The 16,348-nt window shown below is 43.2% G+C and overlaps 1 protein-coding gene across 2 annotated transcripts in view; it reads right to left on the bottom strand.

Moving 5' to 3' along the window:
• Positions 1-219: 219 nt before the first annotated feature.
• LOC124553619 (ankyrin-3-like) overlaps positions 220-16,348 on the bottom strand; it is a 54,425-nt gene continuing 38,296 nt past the window's right edge. For both annotated transcript variants that reach the window (XM_047127474.1, XM_047127473.1), the window contains exons 2-4: positions 13,056-13,629; positions 8,967-9,113; positions 220-654 (exon numbers count right to left, since the gene is read on the bottom strand). In XM_047127474.1, the coding sequence (XP_046983430.1) occupies positions 267-654; positions 8,967-9,113; positions 13,056-13,618 (1,098 nt within the window). In that variant the 5' untranslated portion in view covers positions 13,619-13,629 and the 3' untranslated portion in view covers positions 220-266. The remainder of the gene's footprint in view (positions 655-8,966; positions 9,114-13,055; positions 13,630-16,348) is intronic.

Here is a 16,348-nt window from a genome sequence, read left to right as displayed (position 1 = left end):
AGAGAGAAGTGGAGTTTATAAATGGAGTATTTTGCAATTGTTGCTGTGCTTTTGCAGAAATTGCTTGTGAAATGTTTTACAGAGTGAATTCTCAAAAGGAAGGTTTGTCACGTTGGTTTACAGATATCTCCTGTTGTTGCAGTAGTTGTGGTGTTACTGGAGTAATTGTGTGGACTGCAAAAGGTAGAAATGAATAGAGAAAGCGATCTTTTTTTTTTCAATTTTTTATTTTAATATCCTATACAATGAAGTACTACTGGCACGTATTAATGCTCTCTTAGCATCTCGACGAGCTGCTGCCGGTTTCGCTGCCGGGTGAAGTCCAGGGGGGTCCTCCCACTATCAGTCCTCACCCCCCTGTCGGCTCCGGCCTGCAGCAACGCAGCCGCCACTTCTGTGTTGCCATTGTATGCCGCCAAGTGCAGCGGCGTCAGCCCCCACTGAGTCCTGGCGTTGGGGTCGGACGCCGCAGAGAGCAGCAGCCGCACCCCAGCCGCGTCGCCTCTCTCTGCAGCGCAGTGCAGGGCGGTGAACCCGTCTTCGTCCCTCCCCCACATCTCCGACAAGGCCGCATGCAACGCCCGCATCTCCTCCACCGCCCCCTCCTCAGCCACCTCTCTCAGCCTCCTGCCTCGCTCTGCATCAGAAAGGCTCCTGCACAAAACATCGACACACTTACTCTCTACTATCGACACACACACTGTCACAGCCGCAAAACTGCCAACAATTCGGAATACACTTCTTCCGAGCGACAAGTCACAAATCTAGAAATCTCGCTTCTGCGATACGGGTTAACCAGCGTATTACAGACAGATCCACAGCACTAGCCCATAATCAAAAACTTCAGCCATCTCCCATTAAAAATAGGTGCACTCCATCCCGTAACAAATACATTTGGCACATTCCCTCATAGTTCACTCCACAGATCCGCCTCCTTTCACCTCGGCATGCAGCTGCTACCCAATCCTTCATCTACATTCAAACACACCCCAAAACTACCTTCTCTGGGTACCAATTCCTTGAGTCACTTAGGAAGAAAACAATAGAAACTAAACGCATCTGCAAGTACTGAAATACAATGTCCTCACCAGACAGCTAAGTGATTCAGACCAGTAACATGGAAATTTCCTGACGTACGACAAAAAACATAAAAGTCACTGCTTCGTACACAATAAGTCTGTCGACATATTTCAAATACAACAAGGGCACCAGGTCGACTCTCCCTGACACACACACACACACACACACACACACACACACACACACACACACACACACACATTCTACACAGTCCTCCTTATCCATTTTCCACTTGTCAATAATTTGTTAAACATTCCTATTTCCTTTTGCGTGCTTTATTTGCTGAATTTTTGTAGTTTCTTCTTGTAACAGTTGAACTCAGTATCTCTTGCATTGACCAAGGATTTCTATTTGGCCCTGTTTTTTACCTATTTGATCTTTTTCTACCTTCTCTGAAAGCTACCGATTCATCCCCAAAAACTTTATTCTCTGTTTTTCATTGACCTAGTTTGTTATTGTGTGTGCTGTAAGTCCATTGCTTCCTTCTCTAACACTAAGTTTCTCACTTTTTTCGTTGTAACATAACCTGTTCTGTTTGCATCCCAAACATTTCCCCACTTCTTACCTTTCCAAGTTTTGCATCTCATCCTGGCGTTCTATTTTTTTCTGCTTTGTTTCACATTCTCTACGGAGCATACTGATTTTGATATCAGCATGTGCTGCATAATTAATACTATTATCCTGGAGACTAAGTATACAATTCGACACTATCCATGATGTTTTGAGTGTGCATGTAGCACATATAGGTGTGTATCATCTTATATTGAGCGTTTTTAAAATTTTTTTACTTGTAGGTATGTACTTCCTGTGCCAAATTACGTGCTATTACCCGCATGATTTGTATGCACGAAAATTGAATAATTTCTGTTTGTTGCCTGCTTCTGATATAATTTCAATACTAATTCTTTGTGTCTTCCATGACTGCCAGTCGAAATGGGTGTGCTTCTGTTGCCTGCCTGAGGTGCAGGAGGGTTTTGAATGTTCACTGGATTCCAAAGTCGATATCTGCAGCTGATTATCTTGGTCAATCAAAGCAGGAAGTACTTTAATCTCTATACAGGAGGGAATCAACATCTACATCTACATGGTTACTCTGCAATTCACACTGAAGTGCCTGGCAGAGGGTTGAATGAACCTGTTTCATACTATTTCTCCACCATTCCACTCTCAAATGGCGTGTAGGAAAAAGGAACACCTCAATCTTTCCATTGGAGCTCCGATTTCTCTTATTTTATTATTATGTTGATCATTTCGTCCTACATAGGTGGATGTCAAGAACATATTTGCCATCGGAAGAGAAAGCTGGCAATTGAAATTTCGTAAACAGATCTCGTCGCAAAGAAAACCGTCTGTTTCATTGACTGCCACACCAACTCGCGTATCATATCAGTGACTCTCTCACCCATATTGCGCGATAACACAAAACGAACTTCCCTTCTTTGCACTTTTTCGCTGTCCTCCGCCAATCATACCTGGTAAGGATCCCACACCGTGCAGCAATATTCCAGCAGAGGACGTACAAGTGTAATGTAGTCTCTCTTTGGTAGGTTTGTTGCATCTTCCGAGTTTCTGCCAACAAAGCGCAGTCTTTGTTTCGCCTTTCCCACAACATTATCTATGTGGTCATTCCAATTTAAGTTGCTCGTAATTGTAATCCCTAGGTATTAAGTCGAATTGACAGCCCTTAAATTTGTGCGATTTATCGTATACCCAAAATTTAGCGGATTCCTCTTAGTACCCATGTCGATGACCTCCCACTTTTCTTTGTTTGGTGCAAACTGACACTTCCCGCATCATACAGAAATTCTCTCTAGATCATTTTGTAATTGGAATTGATCGTCTGATGATTTTACTAGACGGTAAATTACAGCGTCATCTGCAAACAATCTAAGGGGGCAGCTCAGATTATCACCTAGATCATTTATGTAAATCAGGAACAGCAGAGGGCCTATGACACTACCTTGCGGAACGTCGTATACGACTTCTATTCTACTCGATGATTTGCCGTCTATCAGTATGAACTGTGACATCTCTGCAAGGAAATCAAGAATCCAGTCACACAACAGAGACGATACTTCATACGTATCAAATTTGATTAATACTGGATGTATACGTGGACAAGGAAAAAAATTCCCGGATTTTTCCCGGATTTCCCGCTTAAAAATACACTTTCTCCCGCGTGAAAACACTTTTTCCGTCTTAAGTGACAGTATATTTTCCCTCGGAAGTGCAAAACTTATCAATCCTTTGAATGGTTATGGTTTTGGACATGGGCGTAGAATGTAGTCAGCCAATAGCAACATCCCTGTTAAGCAGCGGTAACACACGAGTTAATGGCTTACATTAATATACATAGTGTTGCTACAAGAAAAGCAAAGCTTCCACATATAATATTGGTCACTAAGGTTAATAAGCTGCAAGAGAAGCTAATCTTTCGAGATAATGTTGATTTTTTGCGCGTGTTACACTTTAAGACACATCACACAAATGTGGCAGTAAAATTTTTAATAATGACATAAATGTCTGATCTCCAGGGTTCGAAATTCTTCTACATGGCTTGTCATCAAAGAGTTGATTTTTAGATGGAGTCAAACACTCTGATTTAAGAATTTCATGGTACATCCTCGCGCATAGTCCAACTTACGTTAAAAGATATTTACTTTGAAATTAATGCTTTTCAAACCAACATTCGCAATATTTTTCCACGACCTGCTGGAAACAGGTTCGTTCCAGCAGCTGCCGGAGAGCGCCAGGTAAGAGGCGCCCCGAGCTTGCGCAGCTAACATGACGTAGGAAGCCCGTATGTACGTACGTGGAACACATTAAAAGATCTTACATTACGTTGTAAAAGCAGTAAGACGTCACAGGGTACTCCAAGAGATCAGAATTTCGTGAACCATACTAAAATGTGCACATTTAAACTGCAACTTAAAGCGCACATTCGTATGTCCAGATTCAGATGTAAATTTTCTGGGAGTACCAGTACTGCAGTATCTCACGTTTGGTTCATTAGTATGGCATAATGCCGTTCGTGCTAGAAGATGAAAACTTGCACTTGAAATGCAGCGAACAGTTGAAACTAGCCAGTACTGTGAAATTAAACATTTCGTTTCAAATACATTGGATGCCTCTGCGGAAAAGGTTAATGAAAGCCAAATTTCTTTAGCAAAGAGACAAAAATAACTTCATTGTTCTGCAAGGCGATTGATGCTTGACTGTCAGAAACGTGGAAACAAATTAAAATCTGAAACTAATAATGTATATCAGCCTTCGGTAATTATGTGAATATATTTTAATTCACTTGATACCTCCCGGCCAAAGATACCCGTTTTGCTTTCATGTGACGCGAGAGTAAACGAAGGAGAAACAGGAAAACCACTGAACGTCAACACGGGCCACGTGGTGACTGCCCACTGTAGTTCAGACTTCTCTGCGCATCAGCCTCGCATCTACGATATTTGCGAACCGGTCAACACCAAAAAAATCGAATTTTCGAACGTACCCTAGGGCATCTTGTAAAACACATCATTCTGAAAAATTTGGAACAAAAACATACGTGTTCGAGAAAATATACGACATGTTATATGGTCTGAAGTGTGCCGAAGCGCAGTGCCACGGCTCTTCGTACAGCATTCTCCTATCGCACGTCACTGTATTTCACTCTGTGGAATTGAAACGGGTATATTTTGTAAGCGATGACATCAAACTATATTCAGGACTGTGGAAATAGAAATGTCCTGTGGTGCCTCTCCTGCTCCCAGTCAGCCAGTTTGACAGCCTGTCCCTCTTTATTTTTAAAAAAACTCGCCATTAATAGCGGATGGGAATATTTGTAATTGGGAGAACAAGAACTCTACAGAAAATTTGGACTCTTTATTGCCTAATAGCTAATAACTTCCTGTTTGCGTGACAAAAGTGAAATATAGGATGCATAAAACCAATATAGACAAGAGACAAGCAAGAAAGTACACATTTCAATACTTACCTCCTAGCATTTTTTCTCTCTAATCTTGCTACAGCTTTAAATGGCGTGCTTTTGCTTTCTGCACAAGAATCTATTACCTCACCAAAGTTGGTCAAACTTTTTGCTGCATGAAAATTCGAAATTTCGTTACCTAATACTGAAAAAGCTGTTAATACAAATAATACCCAAGACTGGTGTGGTTTCTGGATCTGATTACGTCTATTTTGTCGATGTATGCTAAATAAAACAAAACAGGCCTTTCTAATATTGTAGCAAATTTTATAACACACACACACACACACACACACACACACACACACACACACACACACACACACACACACACACACACACTTACACACCAAATTAGCGAGACTGTATTGGCACAGATAGTCATTTTTAATACACGATAGAATATAATTCACTAAGTACCAATATCAAATGCCTATTAGGCCTACAACAAGCAAAAAGCTTTATGTTAGGAAATAGTTTCACATTTTATTCATGCGCACCAGTTTCTCAAGCATGAGATCGGAAAGTAGTATTACGAAATTCTTATATAAATTTGGAATAGTCTCGTCCTTCCATAATTTGTGTGATGTCCCCGTTTATTCTGCTTTCTCGTTCTAACAATCTTGTCATCACCAATTCTGTGGACATTCCTGCTACTGTCAAAATTTGTTCGCAGATTAACTTCAGTAACCCTGCCAGAAACACCGGTTTAGTTACCCCGTGATTGTTCTGCCATTAGGCGTTGTTACAAATTCGTACGAAACGTTTTCTGCGTTACTTCCGAATCAGAACTTAAGCGGCTGCTAGCCGGGGACTGTACAACTGGACCTTACTAGTGTAGCAATCTGGGCAGAAAGTTTCTGTCAAAATTTCATTTTCTTGGATACAACGAGAAGATAATACGTAATCTTACCCACTTGTTATTCCTGCAGTCGTTTATTTCCATTCTGGTAGGCTGAATCTATGGATTTCGCTACGAATTATAAGAAAGCTGAACATTCGAAAACCCAATCAACCACATAATCAGACAGCGACTGGCATTTATCCGTTCGGCTTTACTCCGCTCAGCTCGTACGGCCCCATCCCCTTTTGTCTGCAGAAAGTTTATTTTCTAGATGCGATTAGGATTCTCCTGACAGACATCACGTACACTACGCACGCATTCAAAAATCAACTTACGATTCATTCAGAAATGAACTTAAAATGTTTTCAGAAACCAACAAGGATGCGCTTCAAAATCATATAAATGATCGATAGATCAACGTGCGCTGGATGCTAGGCGCTTTGTGAAACAAGTTTTTTTCCTTGAGAATATGAATTTGGCGCCCCCTTTTCCCGGTACCATCTAGCTGCTTGCTGCGACTGCTTGCACAGCGGAGAGCCACATTCCTGTAGCCAGAAGCGGGAGAATCTGCTTCTCAAACGCGACTGAACTGCGCATGCGCATGAGCTCGCTCGTAACTGCTAACACGAATGTAATGTAAACAGTTGTGACTTCACGGTCATCGGAGGGAATTTGTTGCTATGAAGTATTGCACAGTCTTCCTAAAGCCTTTGACACGTTTTGCTGTTGGCAGACGCTTGCATGAGGACTGTGTGTCGTCGTCGTACGTGGCGCATTTCGTTTGCATTTTAAGTTATTTTGGTTTTTCTTCTCTCGTTAAGTTTCATTGTTGCAGTATTATTCTGCAGTTGCGGGATACAATAATATCATTTGTTAGAGTAATGGTTCTTGCCAGTCAAAATTACAAAAATTTAACTGAAAACTAAAACAATGAAAAATTCCCATAATTCTAAAAAATTCCCGGGTTTTTCCTGGTTTTCTCCCGGATGAAAAAGTTCCCGGGTTTTTCCCAGATCTCTCGGTTGTCCCGGGTCGTATACACCCTGCAGAAGATGAAAACGTGCCCTTGAAATGCAGCGAACAGTTGAAACTAGCCAATAGTGTGGAATTGAACACTTTGTTTCAAACAAACTGGCTGCCTCAGCGGAAAACATCAATAAAAGCCGAATTACTTCAGCAAAGCGACAAAAGTAACTTCATTGTTCTGCAAGATAATTAATGCTTGACTGTCAGAGAGGTGGAAATTGTATTAAAATCTGGAACTAATGACATATTTTAATCTTCCATAATTGTGTGAAGACATTTTAATTCACTTGATATCTCCCAGCCACAGAAACCACTCTCTTTCATTTGACATGACAGCAGTGAACAAAGAGGAAACAGCAAAGTCACTAAATGTGAACACAGATAACCCAACCCCCCCCCCCCCCCCCCCCCGGTCCCTCGAGCGCTTGAGATAGGGCGTCAAAAAAAACTTTTCAAAAAATGTTCATTTTGTAGAGCACTTCTTCCTGAAGAGTCCTATGCATAAAACATGTAACTTTGAACGAAGAAATTTAAGACGCGTTATTTGGTCTTAAGTGTGCTGAAGTGCAGTGCCACGCCTCTTCACACAGCGTTCTCTTACTGCACTGCACATCACTGCACTTCGCACTGTGGGACTCAAATGTGTATTTTGTAACGGATGCCATCGAAGTACATTCAGGACAGCGGAAATTAAAATGTCCTTTGATTTTAAAGGAAATAACGTCACAATTAATACTGGATGGAATTATTTGTAACCGGAAGAAGAAGAACTCTTCAGAAAATTTGGATTCTTTATTGCCTAATTGCTAATAACTTTCTGTTCTGTGTGACATAAAATGAAATACAGGATACACAAAACCAGATAAGACAACAGATAAGCAAGACAGTACATATTTCTTCAATCCGTGCGTTCTTTTCTCACTAATCTCGCTCTAGCTTTACACGCCGTGCTTTCCTTTCTGCGAAAGAATCTGTTACCTCATCAAAATTCGTCAAATGTTTTGCTACAAGAAAGATCGAAGTGTTGTCTAATACTCTTCCTCGTTCTAACAAAAGCTTCTCATCCCTAATTCTGTAACTATTCCTATCATTGTCAAAGCTCATTCTCCAGTTAACTCTACTAACTCTGCCAGAATCACCGGTTTAGTAATTATCCAGCGATTATTCTCCGGTTAGGCGTTATTACGTGTTCGTACAACGCGTTTTCCGCGCTACTCCCAGAATGGAACTTAAGCGGCTGCTAACCAGGAAATGTACAACTTGCCCTCTCTAGTGTAGCGACCTGGTCAAAAACTTTGTCGAACTTTCATTTTCTTTGATACAGCGACAAGATAATACGTTAATATTTCGTATCTGGATAATACGTTAATATTTCGTATCTGTTATTCCTGTCGGTCGTTCATTTCCACTCTGGTAGTCTGAATCTATGGACGTAGCTATTCGCTCATCATCTGCATACCAGTCAGTCACATACACATACGACATTCACCCGTGCGGCTTTATTCCACTCAGCTCGTGTAGCCCCGTCCCCTTTTGTCTGCAGGAAAGTTTATTTCCAGATGCGACGAGGATTCCCCTGGCAGGTACGTCACGTACACTATGCACGCATTCAAAAATCAACTTACGATTCATTCAGAAATCAACTTAGAATGTGATCCAAAATGTTCAAAAAGCAACAGGGATGAGCTTCAAACTCTTTTGAATAATCGATAGACCAATGTGCTCTAGATGCTAGGTGCTTTGTGAAACAAGGTTATTTTTCCTGAACAATACGAACAATACGTAACTACAGTTGAGTGACTGAACTGAACGTAATTCTCACTGCAAATACAGAGAACGAGAAATCTTCCGCGTATGTGCTCAATCTTCAAAATATCATAGCCAAAAAATTGAGAAAGGAGTAATGTTTAATGGCAACTGTAACCTCTATCCAAAAACTGAAGGAATCTGTATTTTATTTTATTTACTATATCGGCTGGTTAATGCCAAAATAAGCAGTGCTGCGAGGGTAAGACTTGGGCACGTGTGGCAACAACTCACCGGAAGCGAGAGACGGCTGCGTCATCGGGTGGAGGGGTGTGTCGGGCAGACGTGGGAGGTGCAGCTGCAGCAGGAGTCCGGCTGTGGCCGCTGTGGGGTTGACGGTCAGAGTTGGGGGTGGACCCGCCCCCTGTGGCGGTCGGCGAGCTGCACAGAGAAACACTGTGTGGGTAGGCGTGTTCACACAGGGGCTCACTGCAGGCGGTGCAGCTGAGGGACTGTCCACCGGGGCAACAGAACACTCAGTGCCAACAACACCAGCCCCTCACTTAACCTGACTGTGCCACCAATTAACTGATCTTTTTCTGCACTACTTCTGCTACATTCCCCATTGGCGTAGCCTAAGATGCAAAACAACAAATTGTTCACCATGAAGCATAAACCAAATCCCAAACATAAGGGCCAACAATTTTGCTGCCCTCACAGAACAACTATCAGACAGAATTTAGAAGCAGTTACAGTCAACTGGCTGCTACTTTTGGTTGTGAGGTAATTTGAAAACTGATATATGGTTGCTGAATTATATCACAGGAGGAAGAGAGAGAGACAGAGAGAGAGAGAGAGAGAGAGAGAGAGAGAGAGAGAGAGAGAGAGAGAGAGAGAGAGATCCAGCGATAGAGAAACAAACTGATAAGTTGGGGTATCAACTTACTGTTGAAACTATATGGTCGTGGATATGCAGGCGCTGTTTGATGTGAAGCCCAAGGGAATGAAGAAGATGGACAAGAATTACAAGAGCTATGCTATAAAAGTTATCAAGAGTATATTCAAAATCTGCATTTCAGTAAAGCAAATAGAACTGTATATATGCATGTAATGTCTCCACAATTCGATTCATTGAAAAGACAGCAGTGGTGATGTGTTTCTTAAACAACAATTTTCGTGTTGAGCAGTTTGCAGTAGAGGCCACCATTAAAAGAAAAAATATGGGTTACGCAGTGTATGCAATTTTATCTGATGGACAATGTTTACAACTTGTGAAGTAACCTGTAGTCTATTGAATATGGATTTTTTTTTTTAAATTGGAAAGGAAACAAAATAGACTTGTATGGAGCATATGTATCCGAGAGACAGAGGCAACAAATGATAGCTGGATGGAAACGTCACATCAATACTGACGTTGTGGGAGATATGTCGTACACCTGTAGGTGGACAGCGAATATAATCTGCTGTATCCCAGTAGCGGAAAACCTCATAGGATTCCGTGGACGACCTCTGGTAACGCCACATGGAACTTCAAAAAAGACAGGGGGGGGGGCAGAGATTTCCTGTCTCCTTTGTAAAAGGGAATGCACGGAAAAAATTCGGGGCGATAGTTGAACAGAGACGAGAAGGAAATGTGATAGTAAGGCACAGCCTTGAGTGTGACAATGATACTGTGCTGGCTGGAGTATTCTCTTCTTGTTTGCCCCCAGTGTGCATGAGTAGCCGCAGTGCTCATAGCTCCTGCTTGACTGGATATCTCAGGGAGTCACACCCTGCTCTTTGGGGCCAGTCACCCATGGGTAGCGTCTTTTTTCGTAATCAGGAAAGTCCTCAGTCCTAGGTTTGAACCTCACCATCACTTGAATTTTGAATACGAATCATCAGCATTGGTGTCTGAAGACTTTTCCAGCATCAGGTGTCACCCTCTTTCAGCCAACAGCCTTTCCAAAGAGGGCGGAGGGGCCGACAGAGGTTCACGGCACTCTCTTTCCCTTGAGGTCTGAAACTGCTCCTAAATGAGGAAGAATTGGCAATGATCAACAACGTGAGGATACAGAAGGCAATGTAAACCACTGCTTAAAGATATATAACGTCCGTCAATGAGGCATGTGATTCAGTAAGTCTGTGCTGTACAGACTCTCCATTGGCAAGACTAGTCCCCCATTCAAACCTCCAGGCGAGGAGGCACAAGGGGGAGGTGACCATTTGAGAAAAGTTGACTAATCAACAAAAGGATAACGTTCTACGAGTCGTCATGTGGAAAGTAAGGAATTTGTATGTGGTTGAGAAGCTAGAAAATAAGAAAAAGGAAATCCTGAGGACGTATCTAGCTGTAGTGGGCGTCAGTGACGCATAAAGGAAAGGAAAGGAAAGGATTTCTGGTCGTATGAGAATAGGGTAGTAGCAACAGCAGCAGATAACAGGAGTAGGATTCAGTATCAATAGAAAGGCAGGGCAGAAAGTGAGATACTGTGAACGGATGAGTATAAATGTTCTCGTGAGAATCTAAAGCAAACCAACAACATCCATAGTTCAGGTATACATGATGACGTCGCAAGTTGAAGGTGAAGAGAGAGAAAGTATGAGGATATTGAACAGGTAATTCGGTACATATGTGATAGTCATGGAGGGATTGAAACGCAACCGTAGGCGAAGGAGTAGAAGAAACGGTTACACGAGAATATGTACTTGATAATAGGAATAGGAGAGAAGTAAGGCTAGTTAAGTTCAATAGTAAATTTATCCTAGTAATAGCTGGTATAGTCTATTCAAGAATCTTGAGACAAGGGGGTATACTTGAAAAAGGACCGAAACATGGGAGGTTTAAAGTCAGATTTTGAAATCAGATACTGGACTGTAAAGCGTACCCAGGAGTAGATATAGACTCATAACAATTTAGCAGTGATTAAGAGTAGGCTGAATTTTATGAGACTCGTCAGGAGCAATCGATGTACAAAGAAGTGGAATACAGTAGTACTAAGGAAAGAAGAGATGAGATTTATGTTCTCTGAGGCTACATATACTGCGATAATTAACAGCTCAATAGTTGGAAAGAAAAACGTAGGTACAAAGACGCTAACTGCGAAGAAACCATGGGAAACATAAGAAATCCTTCAGTTGATCAATCAAAGACAGAAGTTCAAAAATATTCAGGAAAATCAGTAATTGAGAAGTATGTCACTTAAGGATGAAATGAACAGGAAGTGCAGAGAAGCTAACGTGAAATGGCTGCACGAAAAATGTGAAGAAATCAAAGAAGAAATGATTCTTGGGACGACTGACGCAGCATATAGAAAATTCAAAGCAATCTTCCACGGAATTAAAAGCAAGCTTGGTAACATTAAGAGCACAATGGGAATTCCAGTGTTAAATACAGAGGCGAGATCGGATAGTTGGAAAGAGTACACTGAAGGCCTCTCTGATTGGAACAACTTGTCTGATGGCGTGACAGAAGAACAAACAGGAGTCTGTATGGAAAATATTGGTGATTAGAATCAGATTTAAAAAGCGCTTTGGAAAATTTAAGATCAAAGAAGGCAAAAGGTATAGACAACATTCAATCAGAAGTTCTAAAATCATTGGAGGAGGTGGCAAAAGGTCTATTCTCACTGGTGTGTAGAATGTATGAGTCTGGCAATATACAATCTGACAGAGAGAAATATAATCTGCACGATTTGGAAGACTGCAAGAGCAGAGAAGTGTGAGAATTATCGCACAATCAGCTTAACAGCTCAAGCAACCCAGTTGCTAGGAAGGATAATACACAGGAGAACGGAAAAGAAAATTGACGTTCTTAACGTTCATAGATTTGTGGTCCTGGCGAAAGCGTTCGGCAATATCAAATGTTGCAAGATGTTCGAAATTCTGAGAAAAATACGGGTAAGGCAAAGGAGAAGAGTAATTTGCAATATGTACAAGAGACAAGAAGGTAAATTAACAGTGGAAGACCAAGAGCGAAGTATTCGGGTTAAAAAGGGTGTCAGACAGGGATGTAATCTTTCGCCTCTACTGTTCAATCTATATACCGAAGAAGCGATGACGGAAATAAAGGAAAGATTGAAGAGTGGAATTAAAATTCAGGGTGAAATGATATAAGATTTGTTGATGACTGATTCCCTCAGTGACTGTGAAGAAAAATTACAGGGTCTGCTGAATGGAATGAACAGTCTAATGAGTACAGAACAGGGAATCAGTAAATCAGAGAAAGGCGAAATTGATAGAAGCAGTAGAAGTGAAAACAGCGAGAGACTTAGCATCGTGACTGATGATCAGTAATTAGATCAAGTTAGGGTGTTACGCAACGTAGGCAGCAAAGAAACCCACGACGAACAAAGGACGACGTCAAATTCACACTAGCACTGCCAAAAAGGGAATCGTGCTTACCTGGCTTCTGCTGGTGGCTCACCGACCATACTGCTGACTTCAATGACTTCTTGCGGGTACTCGAGCACAGCGTCCGCCCAGCCCCGCGTGGCCATCACCTGCAGGTGGTCCTGTATGAAGGCGACGGCAGCCCTGGTGGCGTCCGGGCACGAGTGCCTCACTGCCGTGACGGCCGTCGCCGCTGCGGTCTCGACGGCCAACTGCGAGATCAGCTGCCGCTCGCAGGCAGCCTTCAGGGCCGACAAGCCGTATTTGTCGGCCGCCGAGAGCAGCTGGGCGGCCGTGTCGGGCCGCTGGGGGGCCTGCAGGGTATACGTGTAGGCCACCAGGAGCCTCAGCACCGGGCCCTCCACGTCGTCGATGCTCACCTGGCCGCAGCTGGCCTCCAGCATGTCGTGCGCGAACATCGCTGCGAACACGGGGCTCGCGGCTGCCAACACGGCCCTGTGAGCCGCCACCCTCGTCTCGCCCGCCACCAGCGTCACCAGGGCGCCGTCACCCCCGTCTACCAGGGCGGCCAGGGCCTCGGTTGTGTTGTTCTGAACCTCCGTAACTGCCGACATGGTGGGTGGTCCTGAAACACAGTGCCACTGAGCAGCCCTCACACTGCATCCTCAACACTTGTACGAGGCGCATGCATACCTGTGTGAAACAACAGCTGATAAAAGTGTTGTACACCCTAAATCGATTGCAACGTCACCAGTTTCCTTCAAATGACAAGGGCCCGTACTGCTTCGTGATCACCTAAGGTTTGTAACTACCAGCGCGGTGCTACGATAGACTGCTTTCACCTTCTAAAAATGTTATCGTTCTCAGTCAAAAGATGGTTTATTTATGTCATAGCAAAAAAATTGGCGAAGCAACAAACGTCTTTCAGCCCTAAAGTTACAGGACTTCTATTTAAATCCAAGCTCGTGGCACCTCTGAGAAAAATTTTCTTCCTCCTTATCTCAGGTTCCTCAGATCCGTGACACCTCATCAGAAGCAATGTACATGTAATGCAGAAATCGGTTTCCTCGGTGAATGTCTCAGGGTAGGCACGATTAAACTTTACAGGCCGCCTTGACTGAGCGGTTCTAGGCGCTTCAATCTGGAACCGCGCGCCTGCTACGGTCGCAGGTTCTAATCCTGCCTCGGGTATGGATGTGTGTGACGTCCTTAGGTTTAAGTAGTTCTAGGTTCTATTGGACTGGACCTCCGATGTTAAGTCCCATAGTGCTCAGAGCCATTTGAACCGTTCTGAACCACTGTAAGAGTCTGAATTCATTAGTAAGTTTAACTCTCCTTTTAACAGATTGATATCTGTGTCTTCTTTCTTAAGAAAAAGATTCAGCGCCCACCTCCGTGGTAAACAATGCTGCATAATACAATCATAAATCATGTCGCCATTTTATCCGAATGTTGCAAGCTATGGTGTACCCAGGTATTTCCAGGTTGAGCAGTTTAGGAATTAAACTCGTTGCCTCCATTTCCAGAACGTGTGTTATGGAACTTTCGCACAAATATATATTTATATCTCCTTTTGGCGTGGACGTGTTTGTATAGCATCTTTGCCCCACAGAACGTTCGGATGGTTATTAGATGACAGATACGTCATGGTTAAACCAAAGTAAGCTCTATCACAGCTCCGACATCACTCTTGACTCTCCTGGTGGTATGAGGGGGCAAACGACGGAGTCAGTGAAACAGTTCCCCACCCTACAATGTAAACTGGTTTCCTAGATTCAGACAAATGGGTTTCGCGAGCACGGCGTCCACTTTTTTCGAATCGTCCCGAATTAGCACCTCCATTCCACCAGCGTAAGAGGTCTGCCGGACCGTTACGGTGCCGGGAGAGCGCCTAAGGATTCGTCCCAAGGCTTCTGTCACGCCAGCTCGACGTGGATGGAGACGCCGAGGCAGTGCTGAACAGAGCGTAGCGCCGGAGGTCAGCGCAGGGTCGCAGGCCAACACGTACACTGCAGGCCTCTGGAAGCCACCCGACCAACCCAAGTCTTCCTTCCCCACCCCTCATTAGTTAGTTGTACACTTGTTTCCATTTTATATCGCTTTGTGGTTTTTTCGCCTCCCCATACCAAGTATGCACTCAATGTTATAGGCTCAAAACTTTGGACACTGGCGTTGTAATCGCATAATGAACGACTTTTTACTGTTGTTTAAAGGTGTTGTTACCGTATTTTCCTACATCCAAGTGGTGCTGCATGTAAATAAACGAAGCGGTAAAAGCTGTAAAGCGGTTTACATTTCCATACAGTCTTCGAGCATCGATATGTTCCTCGTCTAAGAATCAGACGTCATTGTCTTATAAATCTTTAATGTATCCTGAGATCAGTGGTGTAGTATTCTACTTTATTGTGACACTTGCAATCCGACTGTAGTTTACACTGAGCTTCCACAGAGTCTTTCACTCAAACGGTTTTCTAGGTCATCACAAATTTGCCGAGATACTGAGCGGGATCGCGTCTGAATTATTAGTAGACAGAGCCATGGTCCCGATCACCTTCAGCATATTTTGGAGACACAATCTTCGTGCGTGTCTGCGCCATGTAACCGGCAGAGAAACGTGTGTGAAATGCAAGTAGTGGACTGGATATGCAGGGCGCGGCGGTGAGACACGCTGGACTCACATTCGGGAGGACAGTGGTTCGACCACACACCATGCAGTGGTCTGCAGCAGGTCTGCAGACCAAGGGCGAATGAGTGGATGTGGCTGCTTGTCATTTGTGTCTTCTGCACCGGTTTTCTGTTTGCTGTCCACCCACACAGGTTTTTCTTCATAGAGTCTCTCTCAATCGGAGTGCCGTGATGGTGCCCTGGGAGAGGCATGACCTTTAAGGTAGCCCTACCGGTCTTCATTACCGAATGTTCCACAAATTGCAACAGGTATTTACTTGTCGGTGTGTCGTTTCCCAGGAAAACCGTGAGGAAGTGGTTTCATTTCGTCCATCATTAAAGTTGTTTACTAGCTTTCCAATGAGTACAACGTGCATTAAACTACTTTTCAATATTTGTATAACTTCCAGTGGTGGCGATGTTTTCTTCTACAGTGTAATTTCCGTGAGTGGGTCACACAAGTCAGAAACGATTTCACGTTGCCATCAATTTGGAATCTTTACAGTCGTCTCATCAGTATGAATTGCAGACTTCTTTATCCTTTTTCCATCCAAATTAGGAATTAATCAGCGAAAGTACTCGACGCCCTCTTGAAGGTTTTTTATTAATGAGAAAACATTTGACAGCTTTTGATATTAGTGTATCACTTTCTTCCACCCCTCAGGGGCGTTTTTGATGTG

This window comes from Schistocerca americana, chromosome 11 (assembly GCF_021461395.2).
Source record: "Schistocerca americana isolate TAMUIC-IGC-003095 chromosome 11, iqSchAmer2.1, whole genome shotgun sequence".
Lineage (NCBI taxonomy): Eukaryota > Metazoa > Arthropoda > Insecta > Orthoptera > Acrididae > Schistocerca > Schistocerca americana.
Note: the sequence above shows the minus strand (reverse complement) of the source record. Positions and strands in the feature narration are given on the sequence as shown.